Raw genomic sequence first — 27,329 nt, 5'->3', positions numbered from 1 at the left:
TGTGATGGATAGCATGTTTGCATGCTAAGAGAGTCCCGAAAAAAAAAATTTACAAAAGTCGGTATTGTACCTAGAGGTACAACAAAGTTGAATTAAACCTCGAACTAGATCAAATAGAGAATTTACAATGAAATTAAGAATTTTAAAGTCCCAGAATGGTTTAATATGGTGATTCGGAGTTCGAGGATCAATTTGGAGTCAAATTGGAATTTTCGCTATCTAGGGGCAAAATGGTCATTTACTACTTGGGGACAAAATGAGAATTTTTAGAAAAGATTTTTGGCCCCATTTGACTTATTGGAGTAAGATTTGAAGTTTAGAAGTGAAAATTTTTAATTTCAGTATAATTTGGAGTAAAAGGGTAAAATGGTAATTTTACCATCCGAAATCGAAAATTTAATTTTTGAAAGGATTTTGATCAAATTTAATTATTTGGAGTGTGAAATGAGTATGAGGAGTGAAAATTATGCATTATGGCAATTTTTCAATTTTTGGGGTAAAAATGTAATTTTTGAAAAGTTCAGGGGCAAAAGTGTAATTTTGAAAAATTTGCTCCACCAAAACTTTGAAAAAATCTGGAAATTTCACTTAAGACTTGGATAAGTCAAAGGGAATGCATGGTGAAAAAAAAAAGAGTAGGACAAGTGGATGGCTAGAAAAAAAAATGAATTAATAAAATATTCAAAATATGAATAAAATAATATTATTCATTAAACAATAAAAAGGCATAAAAAAATCAGCCCACCCATTCTTCTTCTTCAACATTCGGCCAAGCAAGAAACAAGAGAGAGAAAGGAGAAAATAAAACCCTAGCCAATAAATTTAAAGGGAAAATAGGTGGAAATTCAAAAATCAAGTGAAAAAAAAGGTAACCTTTCTTAAATTTGTCTTGTGCTTTACCTTTCTCATGCATTTCCCATCATTTTCCATGGTTGAATCATGTGATTTGAGGATGAATTCAATTCTGAAAAATGAGTTAGGAGAGAGAAAGTTGTTAGATTAATTTGATTTTGAGCTATGTTAGTGTTTAGTGTTAGTTTAGCATGTTTATGAGCAAAACAACAAGAAAAATATTTATCTTCTCCATGAATTTCTCTAGGCCGAATCTAGCCAATGGTATCTAAGGATGAGGTTGACTTTATTTTAAGAGAATTGGGTGGAAAAATGATGAATTATGAGGTTGGAAATTAAATGGGAATTTTCGGTGCAATAAATTGAAAATTTAACCCACTAGGGGTAAAAGCGTAATTTATAGTTCGGACTGATAAATTGGACCAAATTCACAGTCATTGAGGTATTGTGGATATAATTGGATAATTGAAATTGAAATGGATGGAATTGGAGTCGAATTGAGAATTTTAGGACTTTACACCGTATATAGGCGAGTTAGGTCGGACACTGCAATTAAGCGATTGTCTAAACATTTCAAATCCTATCTAGTGCATACGCATGGATAAAAGCCTGAAATAATTTATGATAAATTGACACAATTTATTGAATTTTGTGTCATAGATTATGGATAGGTGGTGAGTCAATTGTTTCAGGTAAGAGACTGCACCCGAGGGCAGAAGATAGGAGTATTTCTACTCTTAATATTGTGAGTAAACTTATTATCATCTTAATTATCTAGAGTAGTTTTATACAACCGTGTGATTTTATGAAAAATGGGTTTAAATGGTAAATTGCTATGTTTTAAGAGAAATTGTAATTTTACAAAGTGATTTTATAAATTTTCTGGAAAATCGAATATTGGTTTTGAAAATAGAGTAGTTGGAGACTGCCTGCTTGTGTTGTAAATTTATGGTTTTAAATTGAATGGCTTATGACAATATATGAGCATGAATGGCTAAATTGATTTTGGTGTTAGAATTATTTATACTGTGTATTCAGCCTTGAGAGGCTAGGTTGCGATAAATTGCCATGTCATGCTAGAATGAATTTTATTGATTGGTGGATTATATATTAATTATTTACTGCAAAGGGGGTTCCGTGGACTAGCCTATTAGAGGGGCACGGTAAACTCCATTATATTATTACCTCGAACAGAAAGGCGCGTAGGGTATCTCCTAGGGTAAAGCTTAGGGTTCACTTCACGCCAAACCACCACGTGAAGGGGAACTCAGCCAACGCCAAGGAACGGCTGTATTTTTCTCAAACTAAAATATATTTTAAGTGTATACAAAATTTTAACAGCCTTGGCGAACTCGGTTAGATGCCCTGCGCAAGGTATCATCGAGTATGAGTTTTGGCACGAGCCAAAGTTTTAAGAAATTCATAAGCCAAGTTGATTACTCGATTTATATGGATTGATTTTATTTGGTTGAAATGAATTGAAAGGTAATGAAATTACGGTATGATGACTTATTTTAATTGTCTCTATTTACTCGGCTTTAGATACTTTAGATGGTATCTGTTTACTCACTGGGATTATAAAATCTCACCCCTTCTTCCTATACATTTTTTAGGCTCAGGACAGTTTGTAGATAGTCGAGTAGGACGAGAACTAAGCTCGGAACTACATTATAGAAAGTAAGAGTTCACAGTTTTACATTCTTTTAGTCAATTGGGGCCCACGTGTCATTGCAGATCAAAACTTATATTTTGGTTATCTGTATTTCTATTCATACAATTTTTACTTTACCTTCATGTGTGAAAAATTGTTTACAAATATTTCTATAAAAAATTATTTTATGAGAAAATAGAATATTTTATTGATTATTTTTGAATAGTACTAATTGTTAACAATTTGCTTTCAAATGAACGTTTTAGATACTTATTTTGTTTTTAAATCATTAAATATATACTTTCTGCTTACCTACTATATTTTTAGCAAGTTTTGAGATTTTTGACCAAAAATTACGAAAATGCCCTTATGAGCCAGAAAATAATATTTTATTGTTCTTATTTGAAAATGACTTATGATTTTTTTAAATGCGAGATTTAATAATTGTTGCTCACCGGGGAGATGCGAAAGTTGATGCTAAGCCTTGCGGGGTTTCGATCGGCATTCGGGGTGAAGAATGTCTGTCGAGGCCTCGCAGCTGTTGTCACGGGCTCGATGGGGAGTTCCGGGTCGTGACAAATACAGTAAGCCAAAATATTTAATTTAATTTACAATAACAAGAGGGCCCCCGAATAAACAAAAGTAAAGATGACTGTGAACCTACGGTTTGAAAAATGCAGATCCAATGGTAGTCCTCGATAAAATCAGCTATCTACAGTCTATACTGAACCTGGAATGGGTGGAAAGGAGGGTGGTAAGATTATAAAATCCCAATGAGTAAACAGACATTATCATAAATATCTAAAGACGAGTAAAATGGAGGCAAGTTTAAATAACAAATTTCAACCCATTTCATAATGTTTCCAATTTATTTCTTAAATCATAAAATATTTGTAATTTACCAAAACAGTTGTTAAGGCTTATATCTTTTATTAAAACAAGGCTCAAGCTAAAACTAATCCTCGAGGATACCTTGGCCGAGGCATCTAACCGAGTCCGCTAAGAGTGTTAAAATATTCACACGTGAAACACATTTTTTATTTTTAAAACCAGTCGTTCCTTAGCGTTGGCCGTGTTACACATTCACGTGGGGATTCGACGTGAAGTGAGCTCTAATATTACCTCGGGAGTTACCCTCCTCGCCTCTACAACCAGAGTAACTGTATAACTGGGTTTACCGTGCCCCTCTAATAGGCAGTCCACGGAAACCCGTCACTGTAGTGACTAACCTACCAATTTTAATAAAATTTCGACAGTACAACGTGGCTTTTATTTATTTATCCAGCCTGCATAGTAAAAACAACTTACATAAATTTCCTAATGCACTCACAAAATATAGCCACATATACTCATTTCTCATAAGCCATTCCTAGGAAAATATATATTTTTCAAGTCAATTTGCAGCCTCCAATTACTCAATTTCATAATCAATACAATATATTTTTATTTGTCACATTTATTCCTAAAACATCAAAAATCCCGTTTTAATCTCGTTTTCATTTCATAAAATACATAAAGGGCATTTTAAAATAAATTCTAGATAATTTACAATAATAATAAGTTTACTCACCATTTGTACAAACTAAAAGCTTTCTAAGCGCCCCAATCACTACTCGTCGGGTATGACTTCCTTGCCTTTTCCTGAAGGCTCTTCTCCTAGACACATTGCAAAAATTTACACAATTCATAACATTAATGCTAAATCACTATATATTTGACTTAAATCCTATACTAATGCATGGTATGAAATGCAATAGCTAAAAATGACTTAAACGCGGTATTAACCTATTTTTGGCACTTTACCGGATAAATTGCTAACGCGCTCCATTTTAGCTCTAAATTGTCCCATTTTCTCTCCAACATTTCTAACCATTAATTATCAGCCAATATCCCTCTAAAATCACCAAAATCAGCTCACTCTCTTTCTTGGAAAATTCGGCCAAAAATGGGACATTAACTCGGTTAATTTTCTACTTTGTTTTTCTATCACGTTTAATCGTTTTTCATCATTTTCTCTTCATTTCTACCTTAGAATAAAATCAATTCATCATCATTGTACAGCATTGAGCATCCAACCAAGAGTGGGTATTGTGAAAATTTCATGCTTTCTTGCCCAATTTAATTTCTATACACATTTAACTAACTAAAACTATCAATTTAACTAAAAATCAAAACCTAAAAATTCCAAAATTCCCCCCCCCCCCCTTGAATTTCGGCCAGCACATGGTGTCACTCTTTGATCTCTCTCCTCAAGCATGCCCAATGGAAATAAAGGCATAGGAAAGGTAGAAATCAAGCTAAAATCGAAAAATCTTACCGTTAGACGCGTAAACGGACGAAATTCGCGATTTCCCCTATGAATTTTCTTGTGTCTCTTTGGTTTTTCTTTTTTTCTTCCTCTCCTCTCTATTTCCTCTCTTGTTCTTCCTTATGGCCAGCCAGCACTTAAAATGGGGTTTAAATGGGCTGCCTTTTTCATTAAAATAATATTATATCATTAAAAAAAATACCACATGTCACTTTTCCATTGGTCCATTTTTAAAATTTCATCCATTTGTTTCCAAATTTTCACCATACACTTGTCCCATATATTCATAGCTTAGATAAAATTCTCAGACTTATCCAAAGTCTCGGTGGAGTAATTTTTGAAATTTACACTTTTACCCCCGTAAAAGTGAAAAATTACATTTTTGCCCAAAAAAATTGAAAAATGACCCATAGACATATTTTTCATCCCTTATACTCATACCATTCTCCAATTTGTCAAATTTGATCTAAATTCTCTCAAAATTTCAAATTTTATCCTCGGGTGGCAAAATTACGATTTTTGCCCCTACACTCCAGAAATCACCAGAATTAAACTTTTTCACTTCCTATCATTAAATTATACTCCAAATAGTTAATCTTGGTCAAAAATTTCACTCCATGATCAAATTATTATCTTAGGTGGCAAAATGACGATTTTTGCCCCTGAACATCAAAATTTTCGATTTTACCCCAAATGAACCCTCGAACTCTGAACAATCATTTTTAGTCATTTCTTAACTATAAAATATTAAATTTCATCCTACAATTCCTATTTGAACTAGTTCGAGGTTAAATCAATTTAAGTGTACCGTTAGGTACAATATCAGGTTTCGTCTATTCTTAGGTGCTTTTCTAGCGTAATAACATGCTACTCAGTGCATGTATGTCATGACATATGTTTATAGGGTCAGGTTTTACAGTCTCTAACTATCTCAATTGGGTGGTTTTAATCCTTTTATCTCAATTTTTATAAATTTAATGCTCATGCTTTCATTAAAGTATATTAAGGACAATTATTATTTTTTTTGAAATATTTAAGGACAATCATTATTGGTGTTAATATTAAGTTGTTAACTTGGATAATGTGGGATTTTGGTTTGAACTATATGATCAAGTGGCATATATAAGTCTTAAAAAAAATAAAAATTTAAAAATTAAAAATAATTTATATAAAATAAAAAAAAGAATACGAATGTATGTATATATGTATGTATGTATGTAGGTAGAGAAAGAGAGATATAAAAAAAGAAGGAAAAGAGAAAGGGAACAGGAGGGATAAGACAAAGATCGAGGACTAAGAGAGAGAGAGGGGAGGCTCGAGTGCTGATTAGGTTGGTGAAAGGTAGATCGATGTGGATTCGTCTTCCATCAACCAAATCAATACTCAAGAACCTCCCCTTCATTTCCCTTCCCTAATCTCTCTTGTTCATTGTTTTTTTTTTTTCTCTCCCACACTAGTTCTTTCTATTTCTTCGAATTCTTTTTTATTATGTTCTTTTTGTTTTTTTTTTAGTTTTTTATAATTAAATTGTATGTTAATTAAATAATTAATTGTAATTAACAATATTTTATAATTTATTAAAACTAAACTTTTTTCATGTTGCTTTGTGCTACGTGACTAAAATAAAAAGTCATCAACAAAATGTTATATGATTGTCCTCAAAGTGTAAAAATTAAATTTATTAAAATTAGGGTGAATAGACTAAAACTGGTGAATTGAAATTGTAAAGTGGCCAAATTTAGACATCAATTTCAGAAAAATTAAGCCCGACAATGAGTTTAAAATAATTTAAATCCAACCCCTATTTTTAAATCTTGGCCAAAAAAAAGCCCCTGCTTTTAAGAAAAAATTAAAATACTAATATATACCCAATATTACATAATTTTTTTTTTATCATTTGGAATAACTTCACCCATACATTGATATTGTTTGACTCATAAACCAAATTGGGTTAAGAGTTTTATTAATAGTTTATTGATTATTGGGCACCTAGCAATCCCCTCTAAATGCTGTTGAAAAAAGGAGCCTATTGGCTTAACTTTAATAGCTTAGGTACCCCATTGAATTTTTGTAGTGCATTATACCAATTCAAATAGATATGTACTAGTTACAACTAATAAAATTTATTCGAACTCAAAAAATTCATTTGACTCGCTTGAATTCGAATTCAATTCAACTCAATTTAATAAAAAAAAAAAGACATAACAATCCAAACTTGCTTAATTTAAATTAAAAAAAAATCTGAACTAAATAATGTATTTAAATTTAATTTGATTTTTTATTTTAAAAAGTTTACCAACTTAACCCTGAAATAATATTCATTCCAAAAAAACCTGAAATAATAAAAAATTGAAAGAGTTGAATTTCAAGGTCGAATTATCCAAATTCGAAATAAGTGGACTTACTCGAAATTATTCAAATTTCTTTTTTTTCAAAATTATCCGACCCGAAAACACCTTTGCCAAATGCGGGTTTATTGTAATATTTCGATGAATTTTACCTGTCACCATTTTTGCGGCTTTATAAACTTCAAAAGTAACAAAACCCTTCTAAAACCCTTGCTCAGCATCTCATTCGTACAACGCCGACGATGAAGTTCCCGACACATGATGTGCGCAGCCGCACATTTTGCGTCTGCCGAACTTTCATGGACGGTGCCGCCGCCACCATCAAATTCGTTAGAGACCGCGGCCTAGATCATGCAGTGGAGCGAGAAAAGAACCTTCGGCCGCTCTTAAATGTTAAGAACCTCATCAAATCGGAACCATCCAAGTCCGTCCCACTCTCTATAATCTCCCAACACAAGGAATCCCTGAAGATCCCCTCTCGCCCCATCGAATTTATCCGCAAATACCCTTCAGTCTTCCGGGAATTCCTCCCTGGTGGAATCGGGACCGGAATCCACCCCCATATCATGCTGACGCCAGAAGTGCTGGATATTGATGCCGAAGAGCATTTGGTTTACCAGAGTGATTCTTACAAGCAACTAGTAGCTGACAGTCTTCTGAAACTGCTGATGATATCAAGAACGAACAAAATACCCATTAGGATTCTTGATATATTGAAATGGGATCTGGGTCTTCCTCAAAATTACTTGAAAACTCTCGTCCCGGATTTTCCTGATTATTTTCGCCTTGTTGGGTCTGAGGACTCTGGTCAGTTGGAGTTGGTTTGTTGGAGTGATGAGCTGGCAGTTTCAGTTCTGGAAAAGAAGACCATGAAGGGTGAATCAGGGTATTCCAAGGGGATGCCTATAGCATTTCCTGCTAAGTTTTCAAAGGGATTTGAGATGGATAAGAAGGTGAAAAAGTGGTGGGATGATTGGCAGAAATTGCCTTATGTTTCACCATATGAGAATGCTCTTCATCTTTCACCAAAAACTGATGAATTTGACAAGTGGGCAGCTGCTGTTTTGTATGAGATGTTGTATCTTTTTGTTGGAAAAAAGGCAGGGAGGGATGATTTGTTGTGTGTTGGGGAGTATTTGGGCATAAGGTCGAGGTTTAAGAGAGTTTTGCTTCACCATCCACATATTTTTTACTTATCAAGCAAGACAGGGACTTATACAGTGGTTTTGAAGGAGGCCTATAAAAGGGGGTTGTTGCTCGAGAGTAATTCATTGATGAATATCAGGAATCGTTATATTCATCTTATGCACACAGTTAAGGAAAATGGTAAAGATATTTCTATTCCTAGTGGAAGCAATCAAGAAAAGAAGGCAACGAGTAGTGCACCCACAAAGGAAGAAGGTGGTGGTGATGATGATGAAAGTGAGGAGGAAAACAATTGGGTGTCAGCTGACTTGTCTGTTTCAGAAATTGAGGATGGTGATTTTAATGATGAAGAGGGTGGATATGAGCGCAACCAGAGAGGTGCTCGTGAAACTGTTGCAGTTAGTAGAAGAAGAACAAACAAGAGGAAGAATGTGGACTTGAAAGCACATTCGAGTGATGGTCAAGGTGAAAGGGCAATGGGAAAATATCATGGTGTGACTAGAACCAAAATTCCGCCAAATGGTTCTAGAAATGTCCATCCAAAATCGCAACGGAGGTCGCCAAATTTACATCAGAGAAGCAGGAAGTCTTTGCCAGAATAGAATTCAATTAACTTCAGGGCTTGGTGTGCTGCTAGGACAAACATATGGACAGGTCGGCTATTTGCTCTGATTCTTCTCCTGATATAAATCTAGGAAAGAAAAGAGAGGGGGAAAATTGACCAGTTTGAGCCACAAAGGATGGTTGATGCTGGTATTCGAATGAAGGACCGGACTGGAAAAGTGATGTAGCCATTTGATTGGCTGGGTTGGAGTATTTGATGAGTTTATCTTTGTATTATCAATTTCATTAGAAGCAAGTTGTCAGAAAATCAATCAGGTTTAAGATTCTGTTGGCTTTTGGTCTCTATCCCCATTTTAAGTTCAGACATGTGTCTTAAAATGGGAAATTAGAGATAATCGAAGTGTTGCAATACACTTCAGCTCCATTTTGATCAGATAATGAATATAACTTTAGACTTCAAAATTTAAAATCAATTGTGGTTCAATTGTCTTCAACATTTTATATGATCTTAATTTGTTTAGCCAGTTGATACGATTCTATATATAACAGTTTTACAGGTCCAATTAGTTAGATTTCAGCTAGTCATTCTTATCCTGTTTGTATTCTACCTTGGTTCAATTTTATGCTGGCTATTTATTTATCTATATACTGCGTTTGTCTTCCACACATGCAGTCATGTCATGTTTTGACATTGTATAGATAACAATTAATCATCTGCTTTCTCATGAGATCTATCATTGTTGGTTTCACTGGTATTAAACCAGATTTGATTATTATTCATGGATTTATGCTGCTTCTGCTGCCATGTTGGAGCTAATTGCTATCCAACATTGTAGACTATCAACAACATTAGGAAGGTGAAGTGCCTGTGCGTGATGAATGTTAGTATCCTATATGATCTTCAGACATTATTATTCTTTGCCTTCTTATGTTCCCTGTTCTAATAGATTATAGTTTTTGGCGCTTCTTTTTTGCACTATACATGCTTGGAGTTGATAAGCATGTGCGATATCTTTATTCATCTTTAACCTTGATTGTCTTTATTGTTAATGGATTAGACTTCCTCTCCTCCTTCATGTTGTCATGCTTTTCAATTAGGATGCCTGTGTTTTGGGATTAAAATCCTTAATAAAATATGTTGGGATGATTTATCCACTAATTGGTTTAAATATTAAACTTCAGTTGTACATAATCTAACCATGTTTAGACAAACTGTAATCTATTCTAGCTGCTGCTGCCTGCTAGAGCTCAAGATTTGTCAGTTTTGTATCTTGCCATACTTTTTCTTCTTGGGACAGTGATTTGTAGCATACTGGTGATTTTTATCTGTTTATTGTGTGTGTGTGTGTGTACATATATATATATATATATATATATCGCTCAGGTAAAAGGAAACCTATTGCAGGGAACAGAGAGGGGAAACCTGGAGAATATAAGGGGAAGAAGGTGGTATGTTAAAATAGCATTGTTCATGTCAAATGTTCTCTTGGTTTTCATCTCTGAAAGATTTAATGACATGTGCTGTACATAGAACAAATTAGTTGTCGCTGCGCCATTCTCTTTTTTTGGATGCTATTGGTGGTGTTTTAAGTGGATTTTGAGGTTTGATGATTTAAATTATATCTGATGGTACCAACTTTTAGAAAAAGAGATACAACAAACTAGCTCTAATACTCTTTCAGAAATCAATGCTTTTTATCATCAGTAGCAATGGGATGAAACCCTAAGAATAAAGTTCACAGATTAAGGGACTTCACTAGGAATTAGGCATCATTTGAACAAATTGTTCAGTTCAATTCCAAATCTGTAGATTCAACATTCCCATTCTCCACATTTGAATCTCATTCCAAGTCATTGTAGAACAAATAATCCAAAACTCAAAATAATCTAGAAAAATTTCGAAATTCTCAACCAAATCCTCTATTATCAATATAAAATATTCAAAATATTTAGAAAATATCAATAATTTATCCATCTAAGCTTAGTAGAAATTAAAATAACTTACATGTTTGTAACTAAACCTAAAAACCTACTAAAATGTAAAATACCAAATATAAACCTAAAGCTCTAATACTTGAAAAAAAAAAACAGTAAAATACTAATTAATATAAAATAACCTAAAAATCTAAATAGCCTAAATAAATGTAAAGATTACAATCAAACCCATAAGAATATAGACTAAAATCATAAATAACTTAATCTCTCAATTAGTAGCATATTTCCATTCTTATATCAGTTGGGGTTTGGTGTGGGTAGAGATAGGAGCAGAATTCAAGTTTTTTTATGAGGGGAAGCTGGTAAATTTATCTCAATTGCCTGTTTAGTTGAGTGTGAATTTGCTCTCAACCAGGAATTGCTGAAGTTAATTTAGAATCAAATCAAATTCTAATGCTAATGAACTTTTGGATATAAAATCAAGTCTATGAGTGCTATTCAAAATGCTAATGAAGAGACTATGAGCACTTTTCTCAGGTCTTCAAATGACTATTATCAAAATCAGGGGTTGATTTTGTTTCCTAAACAAATTAGAAAACTATTCACTCAGTCACAAAGTAGACGAAAGATAGTAAAAAAAATTGTATGAGAAACAAACTAGAATCTCAATAGCACACTTCAAGCAAGATTTGTCTTCCCTATCTACTTGGGAATTAGAAAATTTTTTTACTCAATAAACTAGAATCCAAAGGAGCAACACTTGGGAATGCAAGTCAGGACAATATCATGATCTGTGTCAGTTGCCAAATCCAAGAGTACAAAATCCCTAATGCACAATATATTGAGATCAACATAAGTGGTACAAAGGGAAACTTATCACCGAGAAGGTAAGGATGCAAAAACTGACCCCATATCTCAACAACCAAAACACCAAACAGGTAACTCTTTGCAAGCCAACCAAGAACAAAGCCTCCGTTCACAGCAGCAGTTCGGGAACTTCCCTTCAACTCAAACTGAGCGGCCTTCTTGTCAGCCTGTAAAGTGGACTTCATTGCTTTATTCTTGGTGAATTGTGCAGAAAAACAGAACCATATTAGGATAGAGTGTAGCAGCAACAGCAACACTTTTATTGGGTATTCTTGGGCTTCGTATAGAAGGGGAAAGAGTGAGTAGCTAGACACTGCATGGCATATAAAGAACAATATCCACGTTATATTTTAAATTTCATGCTGATAAGTGATATAATGCGTGTCACTATTTTATTTTTGAGTATCCCTAGATAATTGACCTTTAGGTATTAAACTGAAGTCAAGATGGATTATTAAAGCATGACAACAATTTTCACCATCAGGCTTATAGTTTAGGAGCCACTTCTGTTAAATCTACCTAATAGAGAGTTTTAATATGCAAATTAATTTCACACTATCCGCCTGATAATAAAAATTACAAAAAAAAAAAAATGTGAATGAAAAGCAATATGATAGCTAATATATTCTAGGTAGCAGCCAAAATCACAGAAGCAGACGTATTCATCTATTGCACAAAAAGGGTGGCAAAGAACCTTTAAAATAAGCAGGCTATATTAACTATCAAGTGTAATATCCGTACATGTTCAATAATTAACCAAGGGATAACAGAGACAAGGACAACCATTACCTATAGATAGCATGAAGTAATGCTTCGCATCCTCCATACTTTCCACAGCAACAATTGCAAGGGGGATGACAAAGTGTAGTGATGCTTTCTCATGAACATGCCACCCAAATAAAAAACCACAAGTGTAAGCATAGGCAACTGATCTAGTGATCAGCCTTGGCCTGGGATCCATCCAAGTTTTAATCAGACAAGGAGATAAGGCAAGCAGGACCAAAATGAAGGTTGTCATGGGAGTTATCTGCCATTTCATTGAAATCAATTAAGATAAGGCAAGCAGGACCAAAATGAAGGTTGTCATGGAAGTTATCTGCCATTTCATTGAAATCAATTATAACACAAATTAATCAGTACAGTAGCCATAGACAAAAAGAAAACGGCATCTCATCAATTGATAAATATCAACAAGCATCCTTGCTGATATCTAACCATAACACCTTCCCACAGTGCTGAGCTTACATGACTATCAAAGGGATAACAGATTGGAGATCGCTTTCTTTTTTTTGTTTTGAGTTTTGAAGAAATACAACCATCAACTTATCAATTACTCTGGTAGATTTAGGCATCAAATTGATTGGTAAATACATACAAAAAACATCCTACTATATTTAGTGAGTGGCCTTACCTGAGGTAATATAACAAATGGTGATGCATCGCCAACTAGTCCACCAGTGAATGAAGCTGCTGGTGATGGGATATTGAACCCAAACTTCGTCAGCAAGAAAGCAATCCCTTTATCTAACATGATATAGAAAACCCAGAAGTTTGGAGCCCAATATGCATGGCAGAGTCCCCTGCCAAAAGGAAACATGCGGCGGATGACTTGTTGTATCTGCAAGGATTTGCTGTATACTTAATGCACTATGTAATAGGACAAGGTAATTAATGGCTTTACATATTTGTTGGAATGACTAAATGCACTATGTAATAGGACAAGGTAATTAATGGCTTTACGTATTCGTTGGAATGACTAAGTGAAAATAGACAATTTGCTAAAATTATGTCCCTCTAAATAATGAGAAGAGGAGGGTACAATGGCAACCAGAAACTACTGCACCATAGGAATGGAGGTTTAAGCTTCTCGTTTCACAAAGATCACATAATAAGTTAAATCTATGAAGCCCAGTTATCAGTTTCGATATCTACCTTTTCCAATATTTAACAACTTAATGATTCTGTAAAAATTCAATACAAATGCAGACAAAGGCAACTCATTGATATCAAATGTAGCAAGTTTAGTGCTCATCCACTCGCATATCCATTTGAAAAAGACAAGAAAAGAGAGAAATGACCATATCAGCTAAGCAACAGATCAAGAGAAAGAAATAAAGGTCGTATAATAATATCGTAAAATCGAAGAACTGCTGCGGAAAAGGGCAGAGCAGAACATTTGGGTTGAGATGAGAAACACAAAAAAAAAAAAAAGAAAGGGTAAATCTAAGGATGAAGTACCTGCCCATGATAAACAAACGGCCCATATGCTGCAGCGAAAACTGCCACAACAACAGCCCCCATAACTGAAAGCCGAGCAAAACCCTTAACAAGCCCACCCCGACAGTAATGCCTCAACAAGTAAACAAAATAAACAGGAGCCGCCACTGCAAACAAATGTTTGAAACACAGCAACACAGCAAACAAAAACCCACCCATCAAATCTCTTCCTTGTGCTAAAAAAGAAATTGACAACAACAACCATCCAAACAGAAACCCATTGTACTGAAAATGCAGATGGTCCACAATCACGAGGCCCGGAGACCAAACCGCCAATATCCATACCAAATTCCGTTTCAACGAAGGCAAATTTGAAGTACATCTGTAAACCCCGTACATAAAAAATAAATCTGAGACAATCACCGAAATCCTCTGGAAATAGATGGCAGAACTGGCTTTGTAATTGAGGCCATGATGAAGATGGACGATCTGTGGGTCAACGAGATGAGCAAAGACAGAGAGGAAGCGTTGGAAGTATGCGAAGAAGGGAGGGTAATCGAGCGTCCATTGACTGGTTTCATCAAAGTACCATTGACTGAGAGGAAGAGAGTGGGTAATGGCCAGCCAGTGGCGATGGACTTCCAAGTCTGTGCTGTGGTATGATGGGATTACTAACAGCTTTATGGTTGTGGCTATGCCCATATACCACAAGAGCTGTGCTATGGACATGCTTCGACTCTCGTGCTTTGCCATTCAAGATTCGACAATGCAAGCTAAGCCGCTAGAGTAGCGGGTCCGCCTTTTCCTCTCTCCAAAATCCCAAATTTGCAGCTTTTCTAAAAAAAAAGATTGGTTTGTTAACCCGCAGGTGCCCAGAGTTCGACCCGGAGCAGACCCAGGACTTTGCAAGACAAGTTCGCGGGCCAGCTGACCTGATGGGCTAAAGAAATTCCCGCCTACCCAACTGTGATAAAGAGAATTGAGACTGGGCAAACAAAGATAGTTTAGCCTTTTGGACGGCTTTGAGCATAGGTAGTGGAAGTCTTAAGTAGACGAGTTAGAGATCGAAGACAAATTTTTTGAAATCTCAATTTTCCGTCCAAATGTTAATTGTAATTTTTCAAAAAATATGTCACGAATTTTTTCTTTATGAACTATTAGTATGGTTTCCCAACTAAAATATTTCAAAATTTCCCTCTTCATATAATATTTTCATAAAAAAGAATGAATATTTGAAGAATGAAAGAGAAAGGAAACTAAAAAAAAAAACTAATTTTTACAAGTTAAAACATAAAAGTTTAATACCAAGCAAGGTTAGGGATGTCAACGGGTCGGGTATCTTATAATTTTGAGGTCCCGATGTCAAATCATGTTTTATAAAATAATTACGATGTCATTTACATGCTCAATAGAATGGTTATATATTTAAGAAGTTTGAAAAAATCGTTAAAAGACGATATTGCTCCTAATGGTATCATTAAGTCGATTAAGCCTCGAACTAGTTCAAATAGAAAATTTAAGGTGAAATTAAGAGTTTCATGGTCCAATGATGACTTAAAATGTCGAGGATCAATTTGGAGTCAAACCAGAATTTTCACTATCTAGGGGCAAAATGATCATTTGCCACTTGGAGACAAAATAAAAATTTTTAAAAAGATTTTTTTGACCCCATTTGACTTATTGGAGTATGATTTGAGGTTTATAAGTGAAAAATTTTAATTTGGGTATGATTTGGAGTATAGGAGTAAAATAGTAATTTTACCATTGCAGGGGCAAAATTATAATTTTTCACCACCAAGACATTTGTCCAGCACAAAGTCTTCCTTTATCCTCATTTTTGACCTTTGACTAATCATGTGGTGGAGATAAAAGGTTTAAAATTTTTAAAGTTTTAAAAATAAACCAATAAGAAAATGTCATGTGTCAAGCTTAGGATATTTTATTATTTAACTAAAAAAAATAGCATAAATCAGCCCATTACTCTCCAAATATTCGGCCAAGCAAGGAAAAGAGAGAAAGAGAGGAAGAACAAACCCTAGGTGAGGAATTTCAAGAGAAAAAGTGTGGAAAATCAAGGAAAACAAGTGAAAAAGGTAGGATTTTTCAACTTAAGCTTGAAATCTATCTTCCTTAAGCATTTCTCCTTATTTTTAATGCTTAAATTACATATGAATTGATGGTTGATCAAAATGGGTTAGGAGAGAGAAAGTTGTTAGATTAATTTGATTTTAAGTTATGTTAGTGTTTTTAGTTAGTTTAGCATATTTAGGAACAAAACAATAAGAAAAGAATTTATTTTCCTCCATTACCATTATTGGCCTAATTTCTAGGGGAATATTGGCTGATGATCTTGATGTTTATTTGAGGAATTATGATGAATAATGATGAATTATGAGCCTAGAAAAATAATGAGAATTTTTGGAGTAAAAATATGAATTTTTACCCACTAGGGGTATTTTTGTAATTTGCTACCGAGACTGATAAATTGAATCTCATTCACAGTCACTAAGGTAATTTAAGTATAATTGGAGTGTAGAAAGTGAGAAGAATTGATTTGGAGTTAAATTGGAGATAATAGGCCGAATTAGGTCAGCACCGCATGTAAGCGGTAGTCGGATAAGTTATATATCATATCATGCATATATACCGAGCCTGAATTGATTTTATAATGGTCAAGCATTGATGTGGTGAATTATGTATTGTACATTGTGGATAGGTGGTGAGCAAATTACACTAGTAAAAGTACAGAGATTGTGCTTGAAGACTGGGATTAGGAGTACATTGACTCCTAGAACTGTGAGTGGACAATTTATCGTCTTATATATCTAGAGTAATTATACTTGTTTGATGCTTTTATTGAATGGTGAGTTTAAATTATAAAATATTATGTTTTCCAATTAAATTTTTTTTAATAAAAATGAGATTTATACTGGTTTTGAAATCAAATATTGTTTTTGGAAAATTGAGTATATGGAGACTATGTTGAAATTTATGATTTTATATGTTATTGAAATTGTAGCTTATGACACTATGGTAGCATGATGGTTAAATTTTTGGGGTTGGTATGAAATATATGAACAGTTTTGGATTAATCTCGGTAAACTGGATTAAATTTTATTCGCCATATTATGCTACTGGAAATTTTATGGGTCTGGTGGTATATTAAACGGTCACTGCAGTGGTGGGGGTTTCTGTGGACTGCCTATGAGAGGGGCACGGTAACCCAATTATATAATTACCTCCAGGGGGAGATGTTGGGTGAAGTATCTCTTGAGGTAAGATTTGAGTGCACCTCACGTTCAGGCCACCACGTGAGAGTGAGACTCAGCCAACGTCAAGGAACGGTTGTGTGTCAGATGCGAAAACATGTTTATGGGTATGGGTCATTGAACAGCCTTGGCGGTTTCAGTGGGATACCTTGACAAAGGTACCCGTGAGAATGATTCTGGCAGGGGCCAAGTTTAAGAAATTCATAAGCTGGGAAATTTTGATGAAAAGAAATTGTTTGGTATAGATTGAAACGAATTTTGTGTTATGAACATTATTGAGATATAACGTTTTTATATTGTCTCCATCTACTCGGCTTTATATGCTTTTGATGGTAATTGTTTACTCACTGGGATTATGTAATCATAATCTCACCCCTCTTCCTATCCATTTTTCAAGCTCAGGACAATTTGTTGATAGTTGATTAAGATGAGAATTAATCTCGGAATTGCATCCTAGAAAGTAAGGGTTCGTAGCCCTACACCTTTTTGGTCAGTTGGGGGCCCACGTGTCACTGTAAATGAAATTTCATACTTTAGTTATCTTTATTACTATATGAATAAATTTATTTTACTCTTACGCTGCAAAAGTTATTTTAGGAAGACTTTGAAAATATTGTGTTTTAAGAAAATAGAATATTTTATTTAATGTTTTTAGTATATTCAAATAGCTATAATTTTACTTTAAACGAATGTTTTAGACTTCAAAATTTAATTTAAATCATGAAATATGTGTATCCACTTACATATTATATTTTTACGGATTTTGAAATTTTAAAAAAAAAATGACGAAAATGCCCCTGTGAGTTAGAAAATAATATTTTATTATTTTGAGTTGGAAACGACTTATGATTTCTTGAAATGCGAGATTTAATAACTGTCACTCACCGGAGAGATGCGGAAGCTGATGCTAAGTCTTACGAGATTCCGATCGGTATTTAGGGTAATGAGTGCCTATCAAGACGTCGCGGCGGTTCTCAGGGGCCCGATGGAAGTTCCGGATCGTGACACCCGAACTCTAACCCTATTAAAAATTAACTATCTTAACCCTATTAACTACCCGAATAATTTAAAAATTACTATCTTAATCTTAACCCTAATACATTCTTACTACCCTATAATTACCCTAACCCGTTTAAATACCCGATTAAATAAAAAAATTATTAAAATCTTCTTCATGAGTATCCAATTACCCAATTAACTTTTCTAATCTCATAACTTCTCTTTAGATTTATATGTTATAAGTTTATATAAATAAAGGTATATATACTGTAATTAATAATTTTATGAGTTATAATTTTTGCAAGGTTAATACAAAATAAAAAGTAAATATATTTATATTTAAAGTACATATATATATACACACAGCATATATAAAAAATATTTTAATATATAAAATAGTAATTATATTTCTTATAAATTAACACAATATATAAACTATATATATTAAAAGACATTACAAGTTAATTAATAATAAAAGTTTCATGAATTAATTTAATTAATTATAAGGATTTGTTCTTAATTTCATGAAATTAAAAAAAACATTTAGATTCTAAAACTATTCTAATTTCAAAAACTTTCTTTAAGTATATATATTCTAAGATTATATAAATAATGGTATATATATTATAATTAATAATTTTATAAGTCATATTTTTTGTAATGTTAACACAAAATAGAAAGTAAATATTGTATATTAAAAGTATATATATATAATAGTAATTATATTCTGTCTGGACTCGGTACTCTCTTCGAGCTCGTTACAACCGTCGCAATGTCTCGATAGACATACCTTACTTGGAATATCAACCGAAACCTCGCAAGGCTCTAGCATTAGTTTTCTGCCTCCCCTGTGAGTAACAGTTACTAAATATCATGTTTTAAAGGAATATAGACGATTTTCAAATCAAAGACAATTTAAAAGTAATTTCTACCGCACAAGAGTATTTTGGTCATTTTACCCAAAAATTTTAAAACCTACTAAAAATATAGTATATGATTGAAAAATATACATTTCATATAAAAAGAATAAATCTAGGTGTCACGACCCGGAACTCCCATTGGGCCCGTGACAACCGCCGCGACGTCCCAATAGGCACTCATTACTCCGAATGCCGATCGAAATCCCGCAAGGCTTAGCATCAGCTTCTGCATCTCCCCGGTGAGCGACAATTATTAAATCTTATATTTCAAGAAATCATAAGTCGTTTCCAAATCAAAATAATAAAATATTATTTTCTAGCTCACAGGGGCATTTTTGTCATTTTTCTTTGATAATATCAAAACTCGCCAAAAATATGGTGTAAAAGCTAAATATGTTAATACATATTTTAAATCAGATAATGAAAATATAAAATTACTTTTACGATGACACGTGAGCCCCCAACTAACCAATAAGATGTGAGTTTGTGAACCTATAATTTTGTCAATGCAAGGCTAACTGAAGTCCTTGATGCAATCGGCTATCTACCGGTTATCTCGAACCTGAAATGTGGGGAATTAAGGGTGGTGAGATTATAAAATCTCAGTGAGTAAACAAACACCATCTAAACTATCTAAAGGCGAGTAAATAGAGACAATTAAAAAATAATTAACTTCAGCAAATTTTTTACATCACGAATATTCATTTCAACCAAATAATCAATATGACTCGTGAATTACTCAAAACTTGGCTCATGCCAAATCCTTACTCGGTGACACTTGGACCAGGGGTATCCAACCAAATCTGCCAAGGTTGTTAAAAATTCATATTTCGCATAAATCATATTTTTATTTTGAAACATAGCCATTCTTTGGCGTTGGCTGAGTCTCACTCTCACGCGGTGGTCCATGTGAAGTGCACTAAAAAAGCCCACCTCAGGAGATACCCTACGCGCCTCTACGACCGAGGTGAGAATGTAAAGGAGTTTATCGTGCCCCTTTAATAGGTTGGCCCACGAAACCCCCCACCACTGCAGTAGCTAATCTTTTATCTACCACCTGATTTATAAAATCTTTTTCTACATGACATGGCAATTTATCGCAACCTAGCCTCTCAAGTCTAAATACACTGTACAAATAATTCTAACACCAAAATCAGTTTAGCCATTCATGCTCATTTATTGTCATAAGCCATTCAATTTAAAACCATAAATTTACAACACAAGCAGGCAATGTCCAATTACTCTATTTTCAAAACCAGTATTTGATTTTTCAGAAAATTTATAAAATCATTTTATAAAATCACAATTTCTTTTAAAACATAGCAATTTACCATTTAAACCCATTTTCCATAAAATCACACAATTGTATAAAACTACTCTAGATAATTAAGACGATAATAAGTTTACTCACAGTTTTCTGAAAACTAAATTCGGGTACTCCAACTATTACTCCTCGAGTGCGATTTCTTTGCCCTTGCCAGAGGATTCGCCACCTTGACAAATGGCACAATTAAGAGGTTTACTACTTTGGTACTAAACCAAAATAAACTAATTTATACTACTAATGCATGATATGAAGTGCAAAATGTCTAAATTTTGCCTAAACAAGATGTTAGCCTATTTCGATCTTTTACCCCATAAATTGATATACGTGTCCGTTTAAACTCCAAATTAATTTTTTTCAATTTTTATACCTCAATTGCACCCAAATTGACTTAATGTTCCTCAGTGTGGTGCAAATTATCAATCTCGGTAGCAAATTACGAAAATACCCCTAGTGGGTAAAAATTTGTATTTTTACTCCAAAAATTTCCATTATTTTTCTAGGCTCATAATTCATCATTATTCATCATAATTCCTCAAATAAACATCAAGATAAGTAGCCAATATTCCCCTAAAAAATTTGGCATAATGGGTTTCAATGGGAGAAAATTATTTATCTAGCTTATTTTTGCTGTATTTTAATATAACCTAACTAAAATCACTTAATTCAATTAAAATCAACTAAAACTCAAGTTCAAAACTCATCCATGGAGGTTTGGCCAGCATGGGTGTCCATACCCACTTTCTAATTTTGCATGGAAATGAGAAAAAAAATGCATGGGTAGTGAAAATCACAAGGAAAATCAATGAAATTTACCTTTTTAATGCTTGATTTCTTGATTTCTCTTGATTTTCCCCAAATTTTTTCAGCTAGGGTTCTTATTTCTTTTCCCCCTTTTTCTCTCCTGGTTTGGACAGCCGAAGAAGATGAGAATTCTGGAATTTTGACATTTTTAAAGGCTAAAATAATATAATATTATTTTATTCATTTTTTTTGTTTTATTAATTCCTTAAATTCTAGCCATCCATTTATTTTCAAATTTTCACCATACACTTGTCCCACATATCCATAGCTTAGATAAAATTCTCAGACTTATCCAAAGTCTTGGTGGAGTAATTTTTGAAATTTACACTTTTACCCTCGTAAAAGTCAAAAATTACTTTTTTGCCCCAAAAACTGAAAAATTGCCCATAGACATATTTTTCATCCCTTATACTCATACCATTCTCCAATTTGTCAAATTTCTTCTAAATTCCCTCAAAATCTCAAAATTTGTCCATGGGTGGAAAAATTACGATTTTGCCCCTACACTCCAGAAATCACTGAAATTAAACTTTTTCACTACCAAACCCTCAAATTATACTCCAATACTCAAATCATACTCCAATAAGTTAAATGGGGCCAAAAAAAATTTTTTCTCAAAATTTTCATTTTGTCCTCAAGTGGCAAATGACTATTTTGTCCCTAGATAGTGAAAATTTCGGTTTGACTCCAAATTGATCCTCGAACTCCGAATTACCATTTTGAGTCATCCCTGAGCTGTGAAACTCTTAATTTCATCTCAAAATTCCTATTTTAACTAGTTTGAGGCTTAATCGACTTAATGGTACCATTAGGGGCAATATCGTCTTTTAACGATTCCTCGAACTTCCTAAACATGCAAACATTCTATTGAGCATGTAAATGACGTCGTAATTATTTTATAGAACAGGGTTTGACACTAGGTGTCTAAATCATCTTTTTAAAGTGAATTTATAACTAATAGAACTAAATAAAAATATTGGATAAAATATTCCATTTTCATATAAAACAATTTTTATAAAAAGTCTACGTAAACAATTACTATAGCGTAGTAACAAAATAAATTCATATACATAATAGCACACAGCGCCAGGGTATACAAAAATGTTTTACAATGACATGTGAACCCCAAAATAACAAAAATAAACAAGACTGTAGACCTACGATTTCTAAGGGTGCAAATCCAAAAGCAAACCTTCGACAAAATCAACTATCTACAGACTGCTCTGAACCTGAAATGGGTGAAAAGAAAAGGGTGAGTTTTTATAAGCGTAGTGAGTAAGCAAAGTTCATCTATAACATCTAAAGCTGAGTAAATGGAGACAATTAAAACATCTCATCATAATATGATTCATAATATTAAAACTCATTTCAACCCATATAAAACAGTTACATTTCATCAAAATAATCAGCAAGGCTTACGACTCTCTTAAAACTTGGCTCATGCCAAAACTCATACTCGATGACACCTTGCGCAGGGCATTCAATTGAGTCCGCCAAGGCTGTTAAAATAACATATACACATAAAACATGTTTTTACGTTTAAAAACACAGCCGTTCCTTGGCGTTGGCTGAGTTTCAACCTTACGTGGTGGTTCGGCGTGAAGTGAACTCTAAACTACCTTAGGAGATACCCTCCGCGCCTCTCCTACTAAGGTAAAATATGACGGGATTTACCGTGCTCCTCTAATAGGCCGGTCCACGAAAACCCCCTGTTGCAATAAGCTAATCAATTACCCTACCAAATCAATAAAAATTTTAGCAGCATGACATGGCTAATATGATATTACCTAGCCTGTCAAGGTAAAACAAAACAGTTCATATATTCTACACAAACACAAAACCAGCCATTCATGCCATCACATTGTCATAAGCCATCAATTCAAACCATATGTCAAAACATATATATAACACAAGTATATAGTCTCCACTTACTCAATTTCCAAAACCAGTATTTGATTTCAAAACAAGTTATAAATCTCATTTTGTTTAACCAACACTTCAATTTTAAAACATAATAATTTATAATTTAAACTCATTATTCTTTAAAACATGAAAACGAGAAGAAACAACTTTAGATAGTTAAGATGAAAGTCTGTTACTCACTATAACGGGAGTACTCCTACTCTTGGTCCTTGGGTACGATATCCTTACCCTTACCAGAGGGTTCACCACCTATACATAATGCACAATAAGTAATTCAATACACTTGTGCCAAACTGTTATAAGACTATTTCAGGCTTTTTATGAATGCATGTAATTGAATGAGAAGTGTTCGAATAATCACTTAAAGATGGTGTTCTATGTAGGTTCAATTGTTGTTGGACTGAAATGGTATTCGACCTAACTCGCACTATACACTGTTTAATTAGCCAAAACATCCAATTCAACTCTAAATAGATTCATTGCACTTTTGGTACTCCAATAAGTCCGTATACCTCATTAGAAATCAATTCTAAGTCCATTTACTATAATTTTCTCATTATCATTCAAGTCGTTTACTAAAGGAACTATACTTTTCGATAACCGTTTTCGATATATGACATCATGAATCATCAAATACGAGCTAAATAACATGAAATATGACAAAATTCATCTTCAAAATATTCCTTATATGTCACGACCCGGTACTCCCCTCGATCCCGTGACAACCGCCGCGGTGTCCCGGTAGACACTTATTGCCCGGAATGTCAACTCGAAACCCCGCAAGGCTTTACTATCAGTTTCTCTGTTCCCTTGTGAGCAACCATTGTCAAATATCGTGTTCTAAAATATTTTAAGCTGTTTCCAACTTTAAACAAATAAAATATTAATTTTTCGTCTCACAAGGGTATTTTGGTCATTTTTCTCAAAAATTTTAAAACTGGCTAAAACGTAATATACAAGTACAAAACACACAATTCATATTCAAAATGAGTTTAAAAGTCTAAAATCTTCATTTAAAACGAAATTATGGTTATTTGAATATAATAAGAAAATAAAAGAAATATTAAGTAAAATATTCTATTTTCTTATAAAACAATATTTATAGAGTTATACGTGAATAATTTTTATAACGTAAAAACTAAATAAATTTATACATACTTAAATACAGTAAGCCAAAATATTTAATTTAATTTACAATAACAAGAGTGTCCCCGAATAAACAAAAGTAAAGAGGACTGTGAACCTACGGTTTGGAAAATGCAGATCCCACTGTAGTCCTCGATGAGATCAGCTATCTACAGTCTATACTGAACCTGAAATGGGTGGAAAGGAGGGTGGTGAGATTATAAAATCCCAATGAGTAAACAAACATCATCATAAACATCTAGAGTTGAGTACATGGAGACAATAAAGTAAATCATCATAAACTGGGTTATAGCATTAGAACACATTTTGTTCAAAACACGTAAAGAGGCTTATGAATCTCATAAAAATCTAGGCTTGTGCCATAAATCCATTCTCGGGGACACCTTGGCCGAGGCATCCTACCAAGACCGCCAAGGCTATTAAAATTCACATTTCACATAAATCATGTTTTTGTTTTGAAAACATAGCCGTTCCTTGGCGTTGGCTGAGTTCTCTCTCACGTGGTGGTTTAGCGTGAAGTGAACCCTAAACTTTACCTCAGGAGATACCCTACGCGCCTCTCCGTTCGAGGTAAAAATATAATGGGGTTTACCGTGCCCCTCTAAAAGGCTGGTCCACAGAAACCCCCTACTGCAGTGATTAATTAATATATAATCCACCATATAATAAAACTCAATAACATGATATGGCAATTTTGTAATTCGTAGTTTTTCAAGGTAACCAAACAATTCGCATTTCAATACAATTGCCAACTAGCCAATCATGCTCGATTTATCATAAGCCAGTTAATTTAAACAATCAAATTGCCACAATTAACAGTCTCCGTGTACTTTATTTTTCAAAATCACTATTAATTTCAAAACAATTTATAATTTAATTTCATTGAAACTCATTTATTCATAAAACATGAAAATTTATCTTTTTAAATTTCCTTTTCCATAGAATTCATGAAAGCATTTAAAAACCACCCTAGATAATTAAAATGACAGTAAGTTTACTCACTATGTCTAGAATGCAGACTTTCGAAGCACTCTGTCTACTGGTCCTCGGATGCAATTTCCTTGCCTTTATCGGAGGACTCACCACCTTGACACAATACAAAATCGAGAGTTTCACCAAGTTGGTACTAAATCAAAATTAAACTAATTTAGATTACCAATGCATGATATGGAATGCAAAAATGCACTGGTAACTATCTAAACCCGGTATTGGCCTAATTCGTCTTATCACCCGATTAAATTCCTAACGGGTTCGTTTAAACTCCAATTTAATTCTTTTCAGTTTCTATACCTCAATTGCACCCAAATTAACTTAATGTCCCTCAGTGTGGTGCAAATTATCAGTCCCAATCGTAAATTACGAAAATACCCCTAGTGGGTAAAAATTCGTATTTTTGCTCCGAAAATTCCCATTATTTTTCTAGGCTCATAATTCATCATTCCTTAACCAATTCTCCTAGAATAAAATCAAACTCATCCTCACTCACTACATGGTAAATTCAGCCATTAATGGTTGGGGGAGAAAATAAATTCTTTTCTTGTTGTTTTGTTTCTAAATATGCTAAACTAACTAAAAACACTAACATAAATTAAAATCAAATAAATCCAACAACTTTCTCTCTCCTAACCCATTTTTTCAGAATTGAATTCATCATGAAAACATGTAATTTAATCATGAAAAATAAAGAGAAATGCTTGGGAATAAGAAAACTCAAGCTTAATAGAAAAAACTCACCTTTTTCACTTAATTTCCTTGAAAATTCACACTTTTTCTTTGATTTTCTCTCTCTAGGGTTTTGTTTTTGTTTTCTCTCTCTTCTTGCTGGTTTGGCCGGCCATGGGGTGGAAGATGGGCTGATTTTTTGCCTTTTAAAAAGGAAAATAATAAATTAATAAAGGCATGACACATGTCATCATGTCATTGGCCCGTTTTTAAAATTTTTAAAATTTAAACATTTTATCTCCACCACATGTTTAGTCAAGGGTCAAAGATGAAGACAAAGGAAGACCATGTGCTGGAAAAATATCCTGGTGGTGAAAAATTACAATTTTGCCCTTGAGGTGGCAAAATTACCATTTTACCCCTATACTCCAAATTATACCGAAATTAAAATTTTTCACTTATAAACCTCAAATCATACTTCAATAAGTCAAATTATACTCTAATAAGTCAAATGGGGTCAAAAAAATCTTTTCTAAAATTTTCATTTTGTCCCCAGGTGGCAAATGACCATTTTTCCCCTAGTTAGTGAAAATTTCGATTTGACTCCAAATTGATCCTCAAACTCCAAATTACCATTTTAAGTCATCCATGAACTGTGAAACTCTTAATCTCACCTTAAAATTCCTATTTGATCTAGTTCGAGGATTAAATAAACTTTGTTGTACCTCTAGGTACAATACCGACTTTTGTAAATTTTTCAGGACTCTCCTAGCATGCAATCATGCTATCATCACATGTATGTCATGAATAGTATTTTATAAGGTCGGGCTTTACATTATAGAATTCGGCCAATTAGGGTTTGATGAAGAACATGTCATTTTCTTGCTTGTTTTTCATACCGAATATCACAAAACACTAAAAACGCCTAGATAACATGAGATCTAGCAAAACCCATTCTCAAAACCTTTCCCCCTTGATTCGGCTAGCATGTTTCCATCATGAAAACTTGAGTTTCAACCATACAAAATAAAAAAGAAAGCATGGGTAAGGTAGATCTTAAGCTAAATCGCGAAATCTTACCTCCGATCGCTTCGTTTTTCAAAAATCCAATGAATTTCTCTTGAATTTTTCCTCCTTAGGGTTGTTTCTATTCTTTTTCCCCTTTTCTTTGGCTTTCATGACAATGAAGAGTGAATTGGGAATGGTTTATGCTGGTTTATAAAGGAAATTATAAAAAAATTAAAACTTGACACGTGTTGCCACTTGATTGGTCCATAGTTAAAACTTAATAATTAAGCAATCTCTTACCACCACATATAATACCTTAATTATTCAAGGTATAAAATGATAATAGGTGAAATTCATGGGCTTGACAAGTGTCATGGTGGTGTAAA

At 33.6% G+C, this 27,329-nt stretch overlaps 2 protein-coding genes and 1 long non-coding RNA gene across 3 annotated transcripts; 1 reads left to right on the top strand and 2 right to left on the bottom strand.

Moving 5' to 3' along the window:
• Positions 1-7,380: 7,380 nt before the first annotated feature.
• On the top strand, positions 7,381-9,195 carry LOC18589511 (Ubiquitin carboxyl-terminal hydrolase family protein). Its single transcript, XM_018129744.2, has one exon. The coding sequence runs from the start codon at positions 7,402-7,404 to the stop codon at positions 8,905-8,907; it is 1,506 nt and encodes a 501-aa protein (XP_017985233.2). The 5' UTR covers positions 7,381-7,401; the 3' UTR covers positions 8,908-9,195.
• Positions 9,196-11,445: 2,250 nt separating this feature from the next.
• LOC18589510 (ALG6, ALG8 glycosyltransferase family) lies at positions 11,446-14,848 on the bottom strand. The gene is made up of 4 exons (XM_018129746.2): positions 13,910-14,848; positions 13,083-13,289; positions 12,461-12,698; positions 11,446-11,984 (listed from the first exon to the last, which is right to left on the bottom strand). The coding sequence occupies exons 1-4, from the start codon at positions 14,639-14,641 to the stop codon at positions 11,578-11,580; spliced, it is 1,584 nt and encodes a 527-aa protein (XP_017985235.2). The 5' UTR covers positions 14,642-14,848; the 3' UTR covers positions 11,446-11,577.
• An 8,457-nt stretch (positions 14,849-23,305) lies between these two features.
• Positions 23,306-26,129, bottom strand: LOC108663854 (uncharacterized). Its single transcript, XR_016028630.1, has 4 exons — positions 26,008-26,129; positions 25,276-25,359; positions 24,375-24,440; positions 23,306-23,376 (listed from the first exon to the last, which is right to left on the bottom strand). It is a non-coding gene; the product is annotated as an uncharacterized LOC108663854 (long non-coding RNA).
• Between the last annotated feature and the right edge of the window lie 1,200 nt (positions 26,130-27,329).

Source organism: Theobroma cacao, chromosome 9 (genome assembly GCF_053813885.1).
Source record: "Theobroma cacao isolate CCN51 chromosome 9, ASM5381388v1, whole genome shotgun sequence".
Classification (NCBI taxonomy): Eukaryota; Viridiplantae; Streptophyta; class Magnoliopsida; order Malvales; family Malvaceae; genus Theobroma; species Theobroma cacao.
This window is presented reverse-complemented; position numbering and strand designations above follow the sequence as displayed.